At 47.9% G+C, this 15,847-nt stretch overlaps 1 protein-coding gene across 1 annotated transcript; it reads right to left on the bottom strand.

Annotated features, from left to right (window-relative positions):
• Positions 1 to 1,854: 1,854 nt before the first annotated feature.
• On the bottom strand, positions 1,855 to 5,682 carry RNF187 (ring finger protein 187). The gene is made up of 5 exons (XM_059919141.1): positions 5,582 to 5,682; positions 4,638 to 5,340; positions 3,216 to 3,308; positions 2,784 to 3,005; positions 1,855 to 2,186 (listed from the first exon to the last, which is right to left on the bottom strand). The coding sequence occupies exons 1-5, from the start codon at positions 5,680 to 5,682 to the stop codon at positions 2,184 to 2,186; spliced, it is 1,122 nt and encodes a 373-aa protein (XP_059775124.1). The 3' UTR covers positions 1,855 to 2,183.
• Between the last annotated feature and the right edge of the window lie 10,165 nt (positions 5,683 to 15,847).

Consider the following 15,847-nt stretch of genomic DNA (forward strand, 5'->3'; position numbering starts at 1 on the left):
TATTCCACAGAGAACAAGGGCCCACAATAGAGAGGTCACTGTGACCAGTCAGCAGGGAGCAGAGGGTGGGTGCTGACTTCAGTGAGGAAATGGCAGGGATCGGTTGTACAGCCCAGCAGGCAACACAGAATTTCACCACTGGACATTCAGAGGAGCTGCTAAGCGAGAAGCCAAATCTTACTGGAATCAAAGGCCATCCATGCCGGAGACATTCCTGGCCTGCTGGACACAGGCCGGCAGCTCCCTCCTGTGTCCCCACTGCATCTCAAACTGGAGCCAGGGAGAGGGCCAGAGGCACCCCTGATCTGAGGAGTCAGGATTATTTATTAGCGTTACTCGGCCAAGGTCCTACAGCTTGCCAAGAGGATGAACCCATCACTCTCCCATATACAACCAGGCAGCTTTTCCCACCCTCTGCCTGTCATTCTTATGTAGAGAGTATGTGAGAGAAAGGGAGAGACAGCTCATGCGCTGAGAATTCTATCCACATACCGTCAGAAAGCAAGCAACTCCATGCTGGTATCAGAACCTCCCATCTCTCCCCAGCACTGGGCACCCAGGGGGGGTACCACCTTTCTGGCCTGCACCCCAGCCCTGTCTAGCACATCCGTCTCCAGGCAGCCAACTGAGAGCAGAATGGACAGGCCTCCCAGATCTCTGCAGAGGAGGAAAGCGGGTAGCTGGATCTCCAGCTGCGGGAAACTGGGGCAGCTCCCCAATTTCACTCAGCAGAAGCAGGAGGTGGAGGGCTCATCAGGGAGAGGTCCAACCCACAGACCCCCAACATGGGGCAGTGCAGACACAGTGCCTCCTCAGAGACCAGCCAGGGCATGGAGAGAAGATATATGGGAGGAGGGATGCCAAGCAAACTGGTTGAAGCGAGCCCTCTTTAGTGGGCTCTGTAAGCGCCGGCTACCAGCCAGGCGGGCCGCCCCCAAGCTCACAGAAACACAAGAGGCCAGCAGCACCAAAGCCCAGTGACTCCCAAGTCTGAAAGGCTTCGTCCAGAAACAGGCCATCGATCATAAAGCTGCACTTTTGGGAACGACTCACAGCCCCAACCACCATCCTTAACGCCTGTCTGTGTCAATTCTTGGACCCCGTGACCTTGTCACTTTGTGCCGCAGTTTTGTCTTTTGGAGGAATCTACACAATGACACTACTACTAAGAGGTTTTGCTAAATTCGTCCAGCAGAGGAAATATGAAGGGAAGCCAGAGGTACAGGGAAATGAAACACCAAAGTGAAGCCTGGGGATGGCCTGAGCCTGAGATTGCTCCTCCCGCCCCAGGAAAAACTCCTGGGTCAGTGAGGGACAGGCAGGCGGACAGGGCAGATAGAGGGTGATGCTAAGGCAGGTTCCTGGGAAACCACTGGCATCCAAGGGATGGAAGATGGAGAAGAGAAATGAGAGCCGGCTGAGTAGACACCCTCGGAGGCAGAGCAGGGACAGAGCCTGGAGGATATGGCCAGCAAGTCTGCACTGCCCCTGACACACAGACTCCATGAGGACCTCAAGGTTCTCATGTTTCTGTGGATAGACCTCAAGCTGTAGGTGTAGGTTTGTGCAACATACGCTGTTGGAAGACCGCAAGCAGAGGTGACAGGTCTGATCTGCCCACCCTCCTCACCCAGGCACCCTGAACATTCCTTTCCCTTGACACTCACCCCAAATTCAACCTTAACTGCTATGCCCAATGCATGGGTGGGGGTCTGTGGGCCTGGGTGTGCATGTCCGGTGGAGCAGCCCCGTTACAGGCTGCATTTAAATGGGGCATGTGTCAGGTCTGGACAGCCCAGGCCTCCTGGAGATGACGACCACAGCTCATGGAGACCCCGGCAAATCTGACGAGACTTGGGGCAGCGCAAAGAACTTTATGGAGTTGGGATACACTTAGGTTAACTTACCCCCAATACAGATCTCTACAGTGAAATGTTTATAGCCTAGAAACATGAACACCTAGAGGAAAAGGGAACACAAACACTCTTCTGAGGAGCACTGTCTTCAGCAACTCAAGGTGGGTACTTAGAGTTCGCAGCCCACATCTACACCTAGGAGAAGACACTCAGGGTTGGGGTGTCTTGAAGGATGACAGGGGGGTCCAGAAGGAGGTGGATGGAGGAGCTGCTTCAGGCCAGGGATGGAACGAGCTTCCTCTGCCCGGTGCCTGGGCAAGCAGCACATCACTGCATGGGAAGAGAGGGAAGGAGTGAGGGAGCTTCTATCCTGGAAGCCAGGTGACTGGAGAACCCAGCCCCACCAGACCCACACGTCTCCTCACCCACAATCACCACCCATTTGGAGCTGATTAACCAGTATTGCCAGAAGTGAAATGACACCTCTCAGCTCAGAGGGAAGACAGAGGCTGCTGGCTCCTGGCTCCTGGCTCAGACTCAGGGTTGCAAAGAGCCCAGAATCTCCAGGTTTAGGCAAAGCCTAAGGGCACAGTGTAAAGGAGGACGTTCAGGATGAGGGCATGGCAACCACCATCCTCGCCAGGATCCCTGCCTCTCCTGACCTCACAGCCAGCTCCTACCTGTAGAGCCCCAGGACAGGGCAGGGGCCCAGTGCTTCAATATTGGGATGCAAGTCCTCCCTCTCTGCATATGCTCCTTCCCACATGGAAGGTGGAGAGTCTCCTGGATTACTCATTCCTGAAATTCAGCCCCAGATAGAAGCCAGGCAGCGGTCTTAAGGCTTCTCTCTTGATAAGCTACCACCTTGCTAATTCTTGAATCTGTGCCCCCTCTGCACTCCCCTGGCCACCAGGACAGGGTGCCCACCTGGAGCAGCATACTGAGGCCCAGGTTGCGGTGCCTCCTCTCCAGCTCCGACACAGCCTGCAGCAGGGACCTGAACCTCTCCGCTGGGTCCTCATCCTCGTCGTCCAGGGACCCTTCCTCTTTCTCTGCTTCCTGCAGGAAGCGCCCCTCCTCGTCGGCAAAGAAGGCCCGAAGCTTCTTGTAGTCCGTCAGGGCCTTCTTCCTCCGGTCCATCACATGTCCCTACAGGATGGGTGGGTGGCAGGGAGGGATATCTGTGTCCTCGGGCTACCCCGAGACCCCCCGCCCCACCACCGACCACCTCAGGGGAGGAGAGTCCCCTGACCGTCTGACTGTACAGTGCTCAGCTGTGGTCCAAGGCCCTGCCAAACAGGGTCAGGGTACACAGCCACGTTTCCTTGTTCACATGGACTCCAACCCCACCCCACTTGCCTTCCACACAGCAGCGGCGGACTCAGCCTGGCCATGCAGGTCCCGAGCATCGTTCAGATCTTTCCTCATGATCTCCACAGATCCCTTGTTCTCCTGGAAAGAGATGCTCGTTATGGGGTGTGTGGCCACTTCTGAAGGTCTGGGGCCCACCTAAGCCCAGTCCAGAGGGACATTGCACCACCAGAATCCCCTGTCCGACGGTCCAGAGGCCTCAGTTCATGGTCTTGGCCCACCAGACACCTCAAAACCCTGCAGGCGCCAGAGAGGGGGGTCTTAGTGACCCACTATGCTCTCTCCAGTCTGAGAGAAATATTTGTGCTAAGAATCCAACAGGGTAACTGTACACAAGACCATCCATTGGGGTCCTTAGTGTTACTCTCCCCAGCGCAGGGATGGAGGGTGGTCTCTTTGGGGTGAGGATGGCCACACCCAGGGCCTGCCCAGCTCCATGCACTGACTGGATAGGTGGGGTCCTTCACCAGGAGAGACCAACTCCAGTCCCCTGGCCACATACTCTAGCCCCAAGCAAGCCCCTGGATGCTACACTCCACTGTTTACCCAGGAGACCCCAGGACCCAACCCCTGACACATGTACCCTCAAACGTGCTACTCTCTCCCCTCTGGTGGGCAGGGACCACACTGTTTCCACTCCCGGGGCCTGGCTGTCTTTATTCTCTAAGAAATAAAATTGAGCCCCACACACACATCCCGAGACACCAGCTGTGACCAGACTCTCCGATGGCGGGTTCCGACCCAGAATCAAGTGCCACATGTAACGGCTGAAAGCACAGTGGAAAAGGTTCCAGAACAAAGTAGGTTAAGGGACTCGGGAGAAGACGGAATGGGAGCGGGGTGCACAGGACCCCAGAGGGGCCGATAGCCTCAGGTCCCGACCCCTATGAGGGGACTTTGCTCGTTGGGGCAGGGCTACCATAGCGTGACGTCATGCCAGGGGCAGGGCAGTAACACAAAAGGGGCAAGGCATGGGGGCGGGGCCCACAGCAGGACTGTCTGCCCATGGGGGGTGGGGCAGGGCAGTACAACACTGAGAAGGCGGCAGGGGCACGATGGGGAGAAAGGGCATTGTCCAGGGATGGGGAAAGGGGGACTGGATACCTTCCGAAGGTAGGGGAGTGGAGAGGGAGCAACCTCTGGGGATAGGGAATGGGGGAACAAGGCACCGTCCAGGGATGGGAGAAAGGGTACTGGACACCGTACAGAGAAAGCAAAAGGGACAGGGCAACAACTGGGGTATGGTGGGGGGTGGGGGCGGCGGTCAGAGCACCGTCCAAAAGATGGAGATTGGGGACCAGGGCGCCAACCGGATAATACGGAGGGGGAACAGGGCGCAGTCTGGGGATGGGAAGGGGGTCAGGGCACCCTCCGGGGAAAGGCAGCGCATGGGACGCCGCCCGCGCGCACCTTGCCGCGCAGCGCCTTCCTCCAGCGGGGCTCCCACTCGGGCGGCTCGGGCCCCGCGGCCATGCGGCAAGCGGCGCACAGCGGGCCCCCGTCGGCTCGGCACAGCAGCTGCAGCGCCGCCTCAGAGGCCGGGCCGTCGCGCGCGGGCGCCGCGGCAGCCTCCTCGAGCGCCAGCAGGCGGCGGCTGAGCGGCGGGCGGCCGGGCTCCACAGCGCGCTGCCAGCAGTCGTCGGCGCACTCGGGACACGGGAAGGGCCCGTCCTCCTCCGCCCAGAATCGCACCACGCACGCCCGGCAGAAGCGATGGCCGCAGTCGGCGCGCACCGGCTCGCGGGGCGCGCGCTGGCACAGGGCGCAGGCGGCCTCGGCTGGGCCCGCGGGAAGCGCCAGGGCGGCGGCGGCGGGGCCCTCGAGGAGGGCGCAGACAGGGACGCGGACCGGGGAGCACAGGTGGCTGGGCTGGCGAGGCCGGAGACACGGGGGAATGCCGGGGACCGGGACGCAGGAAAAGCGCGACCGGAGAGCCGAGGACGGGGATGCGCGGACAAGGATGGAGAGCAGGGACGAAGGACAAGAATGGCGACTGGAATGGCTGGGCGCCCGGCGCAGGGTCCTGGCAGGGGTGTGCTCCACCACGCAGGGTCCTGGCAGCGGTGTGCTCCACGCAAGGTCCTGGCAGCGGTCTACTCCAGCCTCCCGGGTCCTGACAGGCCGCTACACTCCGCCTGGGTCCTGGCAGCGGTGTACACTCCACTCCCTCCCAGCTAACAGTGGCGCGCTTCAGTCTCCCACCCGCGGACCGACCCACGTCCTTGCACGCTGAAATCTTACAGGGATTGTCACTTCTCCATTAATGACTCGTGTGAGAAAGGGAAACAGTTTTATTTGAAAAGTCCATTTTAAACATCTTTTTTGTAAGCTGCTAGGACCTGAGCTGCAAGCACCTCCTCCGGGGCGCAACGCCCACGCGGGGTGGGGACTGGGCTGGAATACGGCCTGCGTGGGACCCCTCGTGCGCACCATCCCACGTGAAATCGTTCTGCATGCACCGAACCGCGTGGGCCTTCCCCGCGTGCGTAGGTCCGGCGTGGACTCTCAGAGGAACACGTCCTGTGAGGGCCACCCCACGTGGGTGGCCAACGTCCGACCTGGAGCCCAGGCTTTAGGTCTCCAGTTCGCCCCTGAGCCTCAGGCACGGGGAATCCAGCGGCGAGGAAACTCATTGATTTAGAGTGAAGACTTGTGATAAGACCCAGGGCTACCAGTCACCAGGCCCATACCAGGAAATTCGTTAGCATTTCTTTAGAAAAGACAAACAAAAAAGGTTTAGGGAAGGAGCGGTCTGGTGGTTTGTTTTTGTTTTTGTTGTTTTAAACAACCAAGCACGTGGTTTAAAAAAAAATGCAATTTTTAATTTTTTAAAAGTGAATCTGTTATTCCGCATAAGTGCAAAATCTTCCTAGGTATTGCTCTTTGGTTTTGTGGGGGGGGGGGGGGGTTGTTTTTTTTTAAATCTGATGTTGACTTAACAAAAAACACGTAAAAGTTAAGTTTTATTCAGGGACCTTACTGAGGCCTGTAGCCAGGAAATAGCTGTTGACTGAAGAAAATGCACAACCTAAACGTTGAGTGTTACATTTTATTTGGCAGACTTGCTAAGGACCTAAACCAGGAAGAGAGCCTCTCAGGAGCCAGGTATATAGGAGTTTTGGCAACAAAAACCGGGTTTGGAACAACAGAAGATTACTGTTAAAGAAAACCAGACATCTTAATGAATTTAGTGTTTTTTGGTTTTTTTATTTATTTATTTATTTATTTATTTATTTTTGGCTGTGTTGGGTCTTCGTTTCTGTGCGAGGGCTTTTTCTAGTTGCGGCGAGCGGGGGCCACTCTTCATCGTGGTGCGCGGGCCTCTCACCATCGCGGCCTCTCTTGTTGTGGAGCACAGGCTCCAGTCGCGCAGGCTCAGTAGTTGTGGCTCACGGGCCTAGTTGCTCCGTGGCATGTGGGATCTTCCCAGACCAGGGCTCGAACCCGTGTCCCCTGCATTGGCAGGCAGACTCTCAACCACTGCGCCACCAGGGAAGCCCCTTTAGTGCTTTTTTTAATGTATGGGAAGATGCAATAATCTGGGCTTATTGGAATCATTCCTTTGATAGGGACCTTAACTATCTAGGGCCAGTACCCTGTTTTTCTCCTTTCTGAATCCCCTCAGGGTGCACAGTTGGGGTGGCTGCCGTGCCACAACATCCTTTGTTTACTGATAAGGCAAGCTGGTTGTCTTTATCCACACAGCCTCTCCTTACCTCTGAAGGGACTGGTCCAAAGAGGTAGTGGAGGAGCCAGTATGTATAAGAATTGTTTTGGCTGGGAAATACTTGTAGTCAAGCATACATCTTGATAAAAGATTACTGCTAATCACAAAGAACAGATATCTCAAGTTACTGATTTTAGTGTTTTGCTATCTATGGGAAGATGCAAGAATATGGGGTCATTGAAATTATTCCTTAGATATGCATTTTAACTGTCTGGGGGCCTGGTAAATCCAAAGTGCAGAATGTTTCATCATTTTTTCCCCCATCTTGAATTCCCCTCAGGGCACACTGTCAGTGGGCAACTGTAGTGGGTTGCAACTTACCTCTTTCTATAACAGGGTGATGAGTGACACTCTTTATTCTCTTTGTTTACATTGGCATAGACTTGAAAATGCACTAAATGGGCAGTCGGAAGTGTGACTGGCAAACTGAGGTTAGTTCTGCGGAGCAATGGTTAGAAGGAGAAAAGCACTTCAGGCCGAGCCTAGCTGATTTGTTGGGTAGACTAGGAACACAGTGGAGAGAAAAGTGGGGGAAAAAAAAAAAAATCAATGAGCAAAGGCCATGATAATCCAGTGAGTGAAAAATAAGCAGGCACAACCATTAAAGGCAAATAACCAAACTAGGAAAATGTCAGCCACAAATATACAAAGAATTCATAAAATTTGGAACAGAAAAGTACAACGGAAAAATACCCCCTGCCCCCATGGAATTTGTCAGCGCACAGAGAAAACGAAAATGCTGAATAGACATGAGAAAAAATATACAATCTAACCAGTTACCAAGAAATAGAAACATAAAGTGAGACTTTTTTTTTTCACTATTAAGTTGGCAGACCCTGTTACTAAACCAAACTTGGGTCCACTCATCCATGTCGCAGCAAAGCCAGTCAGTCTACTGACACTGAGTTGTGGTGAAGGAAAGTATGCAGGGTGCCAAGCAAGGAGAATGGGCAGCTCATGCTCAAAAAGCCCAAACTCCCCAATGGATTTTAGGGAAAGGTTTTTAAAGGCAGCATTTGGGGTAAGCAGCTGGTGGACTTTCTTCTGGCTGGCTGGTGATGAGGTAACAAGGTGATGTTTCAGGAATCCTAAACATCTGGTTCCAACACTGGTTCCAACCAGTCTTGGGTCTACCTGCTTGTCAGCATGTAGTCACCATCCTCCACCTGAGTGGGGGTCTTAGTTTCTGCAGAACAACTCAAGGATTTGCATCAGATTATTATTATGTCCCTTGAGGAGGAAATAGGACTCTGTTTTATTGCTGAACTATTTTTCAGGCTCTCTTGCTTAATGCTTTTCCTTTGTTTCTGCATTCCATCACTTCCCTAATTAGAGCCTGAGTCTGCTCCTCCAAACTCAGGGAAGGCCTGGGACACTAATGCCTTTTTCTACAAACAAGAAATGGGGGATATGGAGGGGCTTTTGTACCTGGGAGGTCCCTCCTGCTGGGTTTCAACCAAAAAAAACCCTGATTTTGCAGATATTGCTTCTGGGAGACAATGTAGCAGTATGTGTTAAGGATCTTCAGATTTTTCATAACCTTTGGAATTCTTTTTCTCAAAATATGTTCTATAAAAATAACCCAAAGTGGAAATAAATCATCATTTGGTTTGGTTTGGAGAAATGTTTGTCATATCACTATTTGGGAGGGGGGGAAGCTTAAAGTCCAATAATAGGGGAATGACTCAGCAAATTATAGTAGCCATCAATTTGAAGATGTGTGCATGAAAGATTTTTGGAAATGAGGAACGGCAAATATTGTTAGAACCCATCCATGAACTGCTCCCAACTCCAATGTGTGGATTTTCCCCCACACCAGGCAATTCTCTGTGTTTACAATTTAACTTAATTTTGACACTTCTGGAGATAGCATCAAACCCCACAGGTTAAGGGCTCAGTGCTACAAGACTGCCCCCCTGCAACTTCAGTTGCCAATCACAAATCCAAGCATCACCTGTGATACTATAGTATCACAAATGTCTATAGACCAGAGGGTCTCATCACGGTATCACACTATCCTTCATTAAGACCAGCAGAATCAAAATTGTGTTGTGCAGAATTCCCATTCTCCAAGACAGACTCAAACTGGCATTTTCCCTCCAGCTTCCTTTGTACCCTACAGATGAGAGACAAGGAATGGGAGAAGAGCGGGCAAAGAAGAGATGTACATTCTCTCCCTCGTCTGCTTCTTGAACCATCCAGAGAACTGAAGACTCCCACTTTCAGGTCGGAGGCAGAATAAGAGTGGGTGATGGTCTGAATTATTGCTCAGAATAACATTTCATAAATACCACTGATACAGTAGGACACTTGGCAGGCTCTGAGCATCTTGATGCTGACATCAAAGACATCAAAAAACTAAATAAGGGACTTCCCTGGTGGCGAAGTGGTTAAGAATCCACCTGCCAATGCAGCGGACATGGGTTTAATCCCTGGTCCGGGAAGATCCCACATGTCACGGAGCAACTAAGGCTGTGCACCACAACTACTGGGCCTGTGCACTAGAGCCCACGAGCCCCTACCAAGCCCCTGTGCCACAACTACTGAAGCCCACGTGCCTAGAGCCCATGCTCTGCAATGAAGAGTAGCCCCCGCTTGCTGCAACTAGAGAAAGCCTGCGTGCAGCGACGAAGACCCAATGCAATAAATAAATAAATTAATTAATTAAATAAATAATAAAAATAAATAAATAAATTAATAAATAAATTAATTAATTAAAAATACAAAAAAACCCAAAGCTTTATTTAAGAAAAAACAAAAACAAAACTAAATAAGAGAATGCCTCACCATGAAAGGGCAGAATTCCCAGTTTTGCTGATTCTGAACCATATTCCATATTTCTCAATATTGTATTTTAAATAGATTAGTATAAAGTTTTGAGATTAAATTAGTAACAATGAAAAAATCTGAATATTTTCTACAAGTGTGACAAAGTAGTTTTTTTTTTTTTAAGGTAACAAAAAAATAGACCACTAGAAGAGAATTAAAGGATTCTAAGGGTAGCAGAATATACCACCCCAAAATGTGTCACTTTGGCATAAAGATTATTTTGAGCTGGAGGCAAATGAGGATCAACAGTTGCAGAAAGATGCCTTCCCGGAGTTTCCTTAACTGACTAAAAGCAGAAACTTCTGAAAAATGAAAACTGCCATAAATGCCCTCTCTGGGGAAGTCTTCTGGCTGTGAAGATGATGGAAAGTCAGGGCCAAGATGGACCTGCACTAATGACACTTGTCTTCCATTGGTTTCCCCCCAAATATTTACCTTCCCATAGCTTGACACCCCTGGAAGCCTAAAACACTTTTCCTTTCTCTTGTCACTTCTCTACAGATTTATTTGTTAAGATGTTATATAAGCCCAAGTTCTAACCATCCCTTTGAGTTACTCATCACTGAGATTTCTCCCGTGTGACGTGCACCACATGCATTAATAAACTATTTTTCTCTTGTTGATCTGATGAGTTTTTTTTTTTTTTGTCAGTCTAATTTATGGGGCCTCAGCCAATGAAACTAAGATGAGAAGAGAGAAAAGTTTTTCTCTTAAGTTTTCATTACAGGAAGTCGTAATCGCACATCAACCTAATGATTTGATGTGTGTTTTATTGCATTTCGAGTTGCCCTATTTTAAGTTCTGTTTTCACAAACCAAACAAAAGGGGATGGTAAAGAGATCTTCAACTACGTGTGTAGGAGAAATGATTGAAGAGCTGAGGGTGTTGAGATTAAGAAGATAGAACTCTGTGGAAATTTCATGTCCGGCATGTGGAAAACGAATAGAAAACAATTCTTATTTCTCAGAAAAGACAGAAATAGGACTAAGAAATACAACTTACTAGGAGGCAAATTTGAAGTCGTTATGGTTATGATATTGTGATGTATAATAAGAAATATATATTTGGCCTTCCTCCCTATTCCTAGCACAGAGCTCCTAAAACCCTGGGAATTTCCTAAGTGATGAGAATCATAAAGTTGTCTTGATTTTCTAAACGAACCTCTGTCAGTGACATCAGGGTTTGTGTTAATGAGGTAACGTTTGGAAAGTTCTTGAGGATGGGAGCAGGTTGCCAGGGGAACAAATCTAGTAAGAGAGGGTTGGAAGTTTTAGTCCCACCTTCCATAAAAACCCAGAAGGATGGGGTTTGGAGAGCTTCCAGGTCGATGAACACCTGGAGATTTGGAGAGAGTGGCATGCCCAGAGAGGGCATGGAAGCTCTGTGCCCTTTCCCCATACCTTACCCTGTGCATCTCTTCTACCTGGCTGTTCCCAAGTTATATCCTTTTATGATAAACTGGTGATTTGTAAGTAACATGTTTCTCAGAGTTCTGTGAACTGCTCTAGCAAAGTAATCAAACCCAAGGAGGAAGTCAAGGAAACCTCTGATCTATAGTGGGGTCAGTCAGAAGCACAGGTGACAACCTGAACTTTCTATTGGAGTCTGAATTGGGGACAGGCTTGTAGAACTGAACCCTTAACCTGTGAGACTTGATGCTATCTCCAGTTAGGTAGTGACAGAATTGAGTTAACTGCCTGTGAGAAAAACACAAACATCAGAATTGGTGTCAGATTTGGAATGATATTCCTCCAAATTTTCCATGTTCTAATGAAAAAAAAAAAAAAAAAAAGAATCACGGAGTGTTAAAGCTGAGATTGGTGTTCAGGATGGTTCAGTCCATCCCATGTCTGACATAAAGAGGCTGAAAGCCACACACGTCAGGTTGGTACCTCCACAAAACTACCAGACTGCCTTAAATAAGGACTCTTTCATATTTTCATTTGTATTTTTCTGCTTCAAAGAAAATTATTGTCTCATTTTAGAACTGAAGAGGGAAAAAAATCAGGGTGGGGTATTTGTTGGTTTCCAACAAATTATACGTATTGAAAGAAAAAAGGTGAGTGGCAAATATAAGTTGCAATTATGGTATTATCTGTGAGAATAATTTTCCAGACTTTTCTAGGTTTTCATAATAATATGCTTGAAAACTTGTTTCTAAACCTGTATTTATTCCTGATACATTTAAAGCTGTATCCACTCTTAAGTACAGCTAAGCTCTATCACATATATTCTTTTAGGTGGTATTTCTTTGGATCTAAATATTTTTAATTCCCCATATGATCTCTTTTTTAACCCAAATATTATCTAGCTATACATTATTTAGTTTCCAAATATACAGAATTTGTAACTACAATTTGGTTAATAATTTATACTTTACTACACTACAGATGTAGAACACGACAGTTTGGAATTTAATGAGCTCTCCTCTTATGACTGAATGGATGGGTTATTTTTGCAAATGGTGCCGGTGTGCTCAAAAGGAAAGTGCTCTGCTTGCTGGTTATAGTTCCAAAATCTTGACGTTATTAATTGTATTATTGAGCTCTTCAATATCACTGCTCAGTGGGCTTCCCTGATGGTGCAGTGGTTAAAAATCCACCTGCCAATGCAGGGGACACGGGTTCGAGCCCTGGTCCAGGAAGATCCCACATACTGCAGAGCAACTAGACCCATACGCCACAACTACTGAGCCGGCGCTCTAGAGCCTGTGAGCCACAACTACTGAGCCCGCGTGCCTAGAGCCCATGCTCTGCAACAAGAGAAGCCACCGCAATGAGAAGCCCACGCATCGCAACGAAGATCCGCCCCCGCCTGCCGCAACTAGAGAAAGCCCGCATGCAGCAACGAATACCCAACACAGCCAAAAAATAAATTAATTAATTAATTTTAAAAAATATATCACTGCTTAGTTTGTATTTGATTTCTCAGTGTCTGTGTGTGATAGGTGTTAAAAATCTGTGACAATGGTGATTTACCCATTTCCACAAGGATTGCAATTAGCTGGTATTTTGAAGTGATATGAAGTGCATTTATGCTTAAGATGATTACGTTGACTTGATCTAGTGTTCACTGTATCAGAATGTAATGTCCATCTTTGTCATTTATGATCATTTTTACCTCAAATTATACTTTTTTTAGATCCTAAGATATAAACATGATAGAAAATGAGAAATATCAGAAATACCTAGAAATCATTTATATTGAAATTACTACATTGAAATGCGTGGGACCCAAATAAGCCATACTTAAAGGAAATGTTTCTTTAAACTCATTTATGGGGATGGAGGCTGGGGAGAGGAACTAACCATTTGTTATGAATTGAATTGAGTCCAGCAAAAATATGAAAAGAAGTGTTGAAGTCTGTTAACCTGAAACAAATAGACTGTTAGTGTTTCTCCAGCAAAGATGAGTTTATTCGGGATCAGCAGAGAATTGCAACTTGGGGTCTGCAACCATGGTGAGCCTCATGCAAATCCCCACATGGCAAGGGAAGGAGAACACTTTTATAGAGAGGAAAAGAAAGTTGGGAGGGCCACAGTAAACAAAGAGTCCTTGTCTTCATTGGCTGAGTCCTTGCCAGAAAAGAGGAGCATTCTTTCTTCTTCCTGTTGGGCTCTGCTGTCATTGCAGCACATGAGAGCTCCCTCTTCTGGTCTCCAAACTCTATTTAGGAAACCCAGCAGGACTCTGCGGGGCCTTCCCAGAGAGAGACACCAGCTGACCCCTGTGTCCCCTGCCTCTTGTTTGTAAAAAAGCTTTAGCCTCCTAGGCCTCCCCCGAGTTTCAAAGAACAAATTTAATCAGAGAAATGAGAAAATGCAGAAACAAAGGAAAACAGTTAAGCAAGACAAAATAATAGTTTAGCCATAAAACAAAGTCAAGAACCTTTAGTTCCTCCCCAAGTCCAGGTTGTCACCTATGCTTCCGAGCCACCGACTATAGATCAGAGGTTTCCATACCCTCCTCCTTGGGTTCCATTAATTTGCTAGAGTGGCTCACAGAATACAGAGAAACATTTTACCTACTACATTACTGGTTTATCATAAAAGCATATAACTTGGGAACAGCCAGGTGGAAGAGATGAATAGGGCAAGATATGGGGAAAGGGTGCAGAGCTTTCATGCCCTCTCTGGGCACACCACTCTCTCCAAATCTCCAGGTGTTCACTGACCTGGAAGCTCTCCAAACCCCATCCTTTTGTGTTTTTATGGAGGCTTCATTACATAGTCATGATTGATTAAATCATTGGCCATTGATAATGGATTCAACCTCTAGCCCCTCTCCCCTCCTGGGAGGTCAGGGTGGGACTGAAACTTCCAACCCCATCTCACTAGGTTGGCTCCCCTGGCAACCTGCCCCATCCTCAAGGACTTTCCAAAAGTCACCTCATTAACACAAAGCCTGGTGTCATCGACAGAGGTTCATTTTGAATATCAAGATACCTTTATGATTCTCATCACTTAGGAAGTTCCAGGGGTTTTAGGAGCTCTGTGCTACGAATAGGGAGAAAGACCAAATATATATTTCTTATTATACATCACAATACCACACCTTCAAAATATTTCCAGTACTTCATTAGACTTTTGTAAAAAGTGCACTGGAAAGCAGGCAAGCAAGGAAAATGGGCATAACAGGGAAGATATTTGGGAATATACATAAATAAACAAGATGATCGTTACACAGACCAATGATGGTAATGAGCCTTGAGCTGTGAAGTATGATTAGTAACTCAATCATTGAACAAATAGCAAAATATAAATAATAATTGAATATTGTACTATACACTTAAAATCTTTTGAGACAGTAATTTCATGTGTTTTTTACCAAAATAAAATAAATAAATAAAATTTGAAATTTCTTCCTGGATTTTTTAAAACCTCAATTGCATTGTTCAAGTCTGTTCTTGCTTAACTAAAATAAGTCAAATGAATGACTGCTGCCTTATCTCATGGGGTTCTCAAATCTAGGATGAAAAAAATGGGCCAGTTTGCATCAGCTCAAGTAAATACCAGTGTAATACTTTAATAAAATGGCACAAGTAAATTTTCTAGGAAGTGAAATCCATTTCATCTTGATGTATCAGGACCAAAAGTGACAGAAACTAATTTGAACCATAGAACTGAAAATGGAGGAGGTACATTCCTTGGCTCCTCATCTCGGTCCACTCGGGTTGCTATCATACTATAGACTGGGTGGATTAAAAGCAACAGACACTTATTTCTCATAATTCTGGAGGCTGGGAGTTCAGTGTCAAGGTGCTGGCAAATTTGGGCTCTGGAGAGAGCCCACTTCCTGATTCATTGATGGATGACTTCCCACTGTGTCCTCAGATGACAGAAGGGGCAAGGGAGCGCTCTTTTATAAGGGCACTAATCCCATTCCTGAGGGCACCACCCTCACGACCTAATTACCTCCCAAAGGCCCCACCTCCTAACACTATCACCCTGGGATTTCAACATGAATTTTGGCGGGGAGTGCTATTCACACCACAGCACTCCTGAAAGGGTGTTGTGCCATCCAGCTCTTGTCCAGCAGAGCTCTAATGGCCGAATGTCTTCAGGATATATGCCATGCCTTCTCTCCAAGCTCTTCCTTCTGGTGGAGTCCCCAGGCAGGTGTCTCCTATTGGCAGCCTTCAGCTTCTACTAAAAGCAATCTGAGCCTAGCAAACTGTGCTATTGTGATCTATAATAAGAAATATATATTTGGTCTTCCTCCTTCTCCTGGTACAGAGCTCATGAAACCACTGGAATTTCCTATAATAAAAGCAATAAAGGTGTCATTTGTTCTGTTAATGAGGTGACTTTTGGAAAGGCCCTAAGGATGGGAGCTGGTTGCCAGGGGAACCAATCATGTAATCAGGGGGTTGGAACTTTCAGTACCACCCCCTGACCTCCAGGGAGTGAAGAGGGGCTGGAGATTGAATCAGCTGCCAATGTCCAATAATTTAATCAATTATGCCTATGTAATGGAAGCTCCAAAACACCCAGAATGACTGGTTCCAGGGAGCTGGGACCAGCACCAGCCAGAGAAAGGCAGTAAATTCTGGGCAAGCCCTGAC

This window comes from Balaenoptera ricei, chromosome 3 (genome assembly GCF_028023285.1).
Source record: "Balaenoptera ricei isolate mBalRic1 chromosome 3, mBalRic1.hap2, whole genome shotgun sequence".
NCBI classification, from domain to species: Eukaryota; Metazoa; Chordata; class Mammalia; order Artiodactyla; family Balaenopteridae; genus Balaenoptera; species Balaenoptera ricei.

Coding starts and splice junctions, on each gene's coding strand:
- RNF187 (XM_059919141.1), bottom strand. CDS start 5,682: ATGCAGAACGATTTCACGTGGGATGGTGCGCACGAGGGGTCCCACGCA. Junction 3,309..4,637: donor GGAAGGCGCTGCGCGGCAAG/GTGCGCGCGGGC, acceptor ATCTCTTTCCAG/GAGAACAAGGGATCTGTGGA. Junction 3,006..3,215: donor CCGCCGCTGCTGTGTGGAAG/GCAAGTGGGGTG, acceptor CCCATCCTGTAG/GGACATGTGATGGACCGGAG.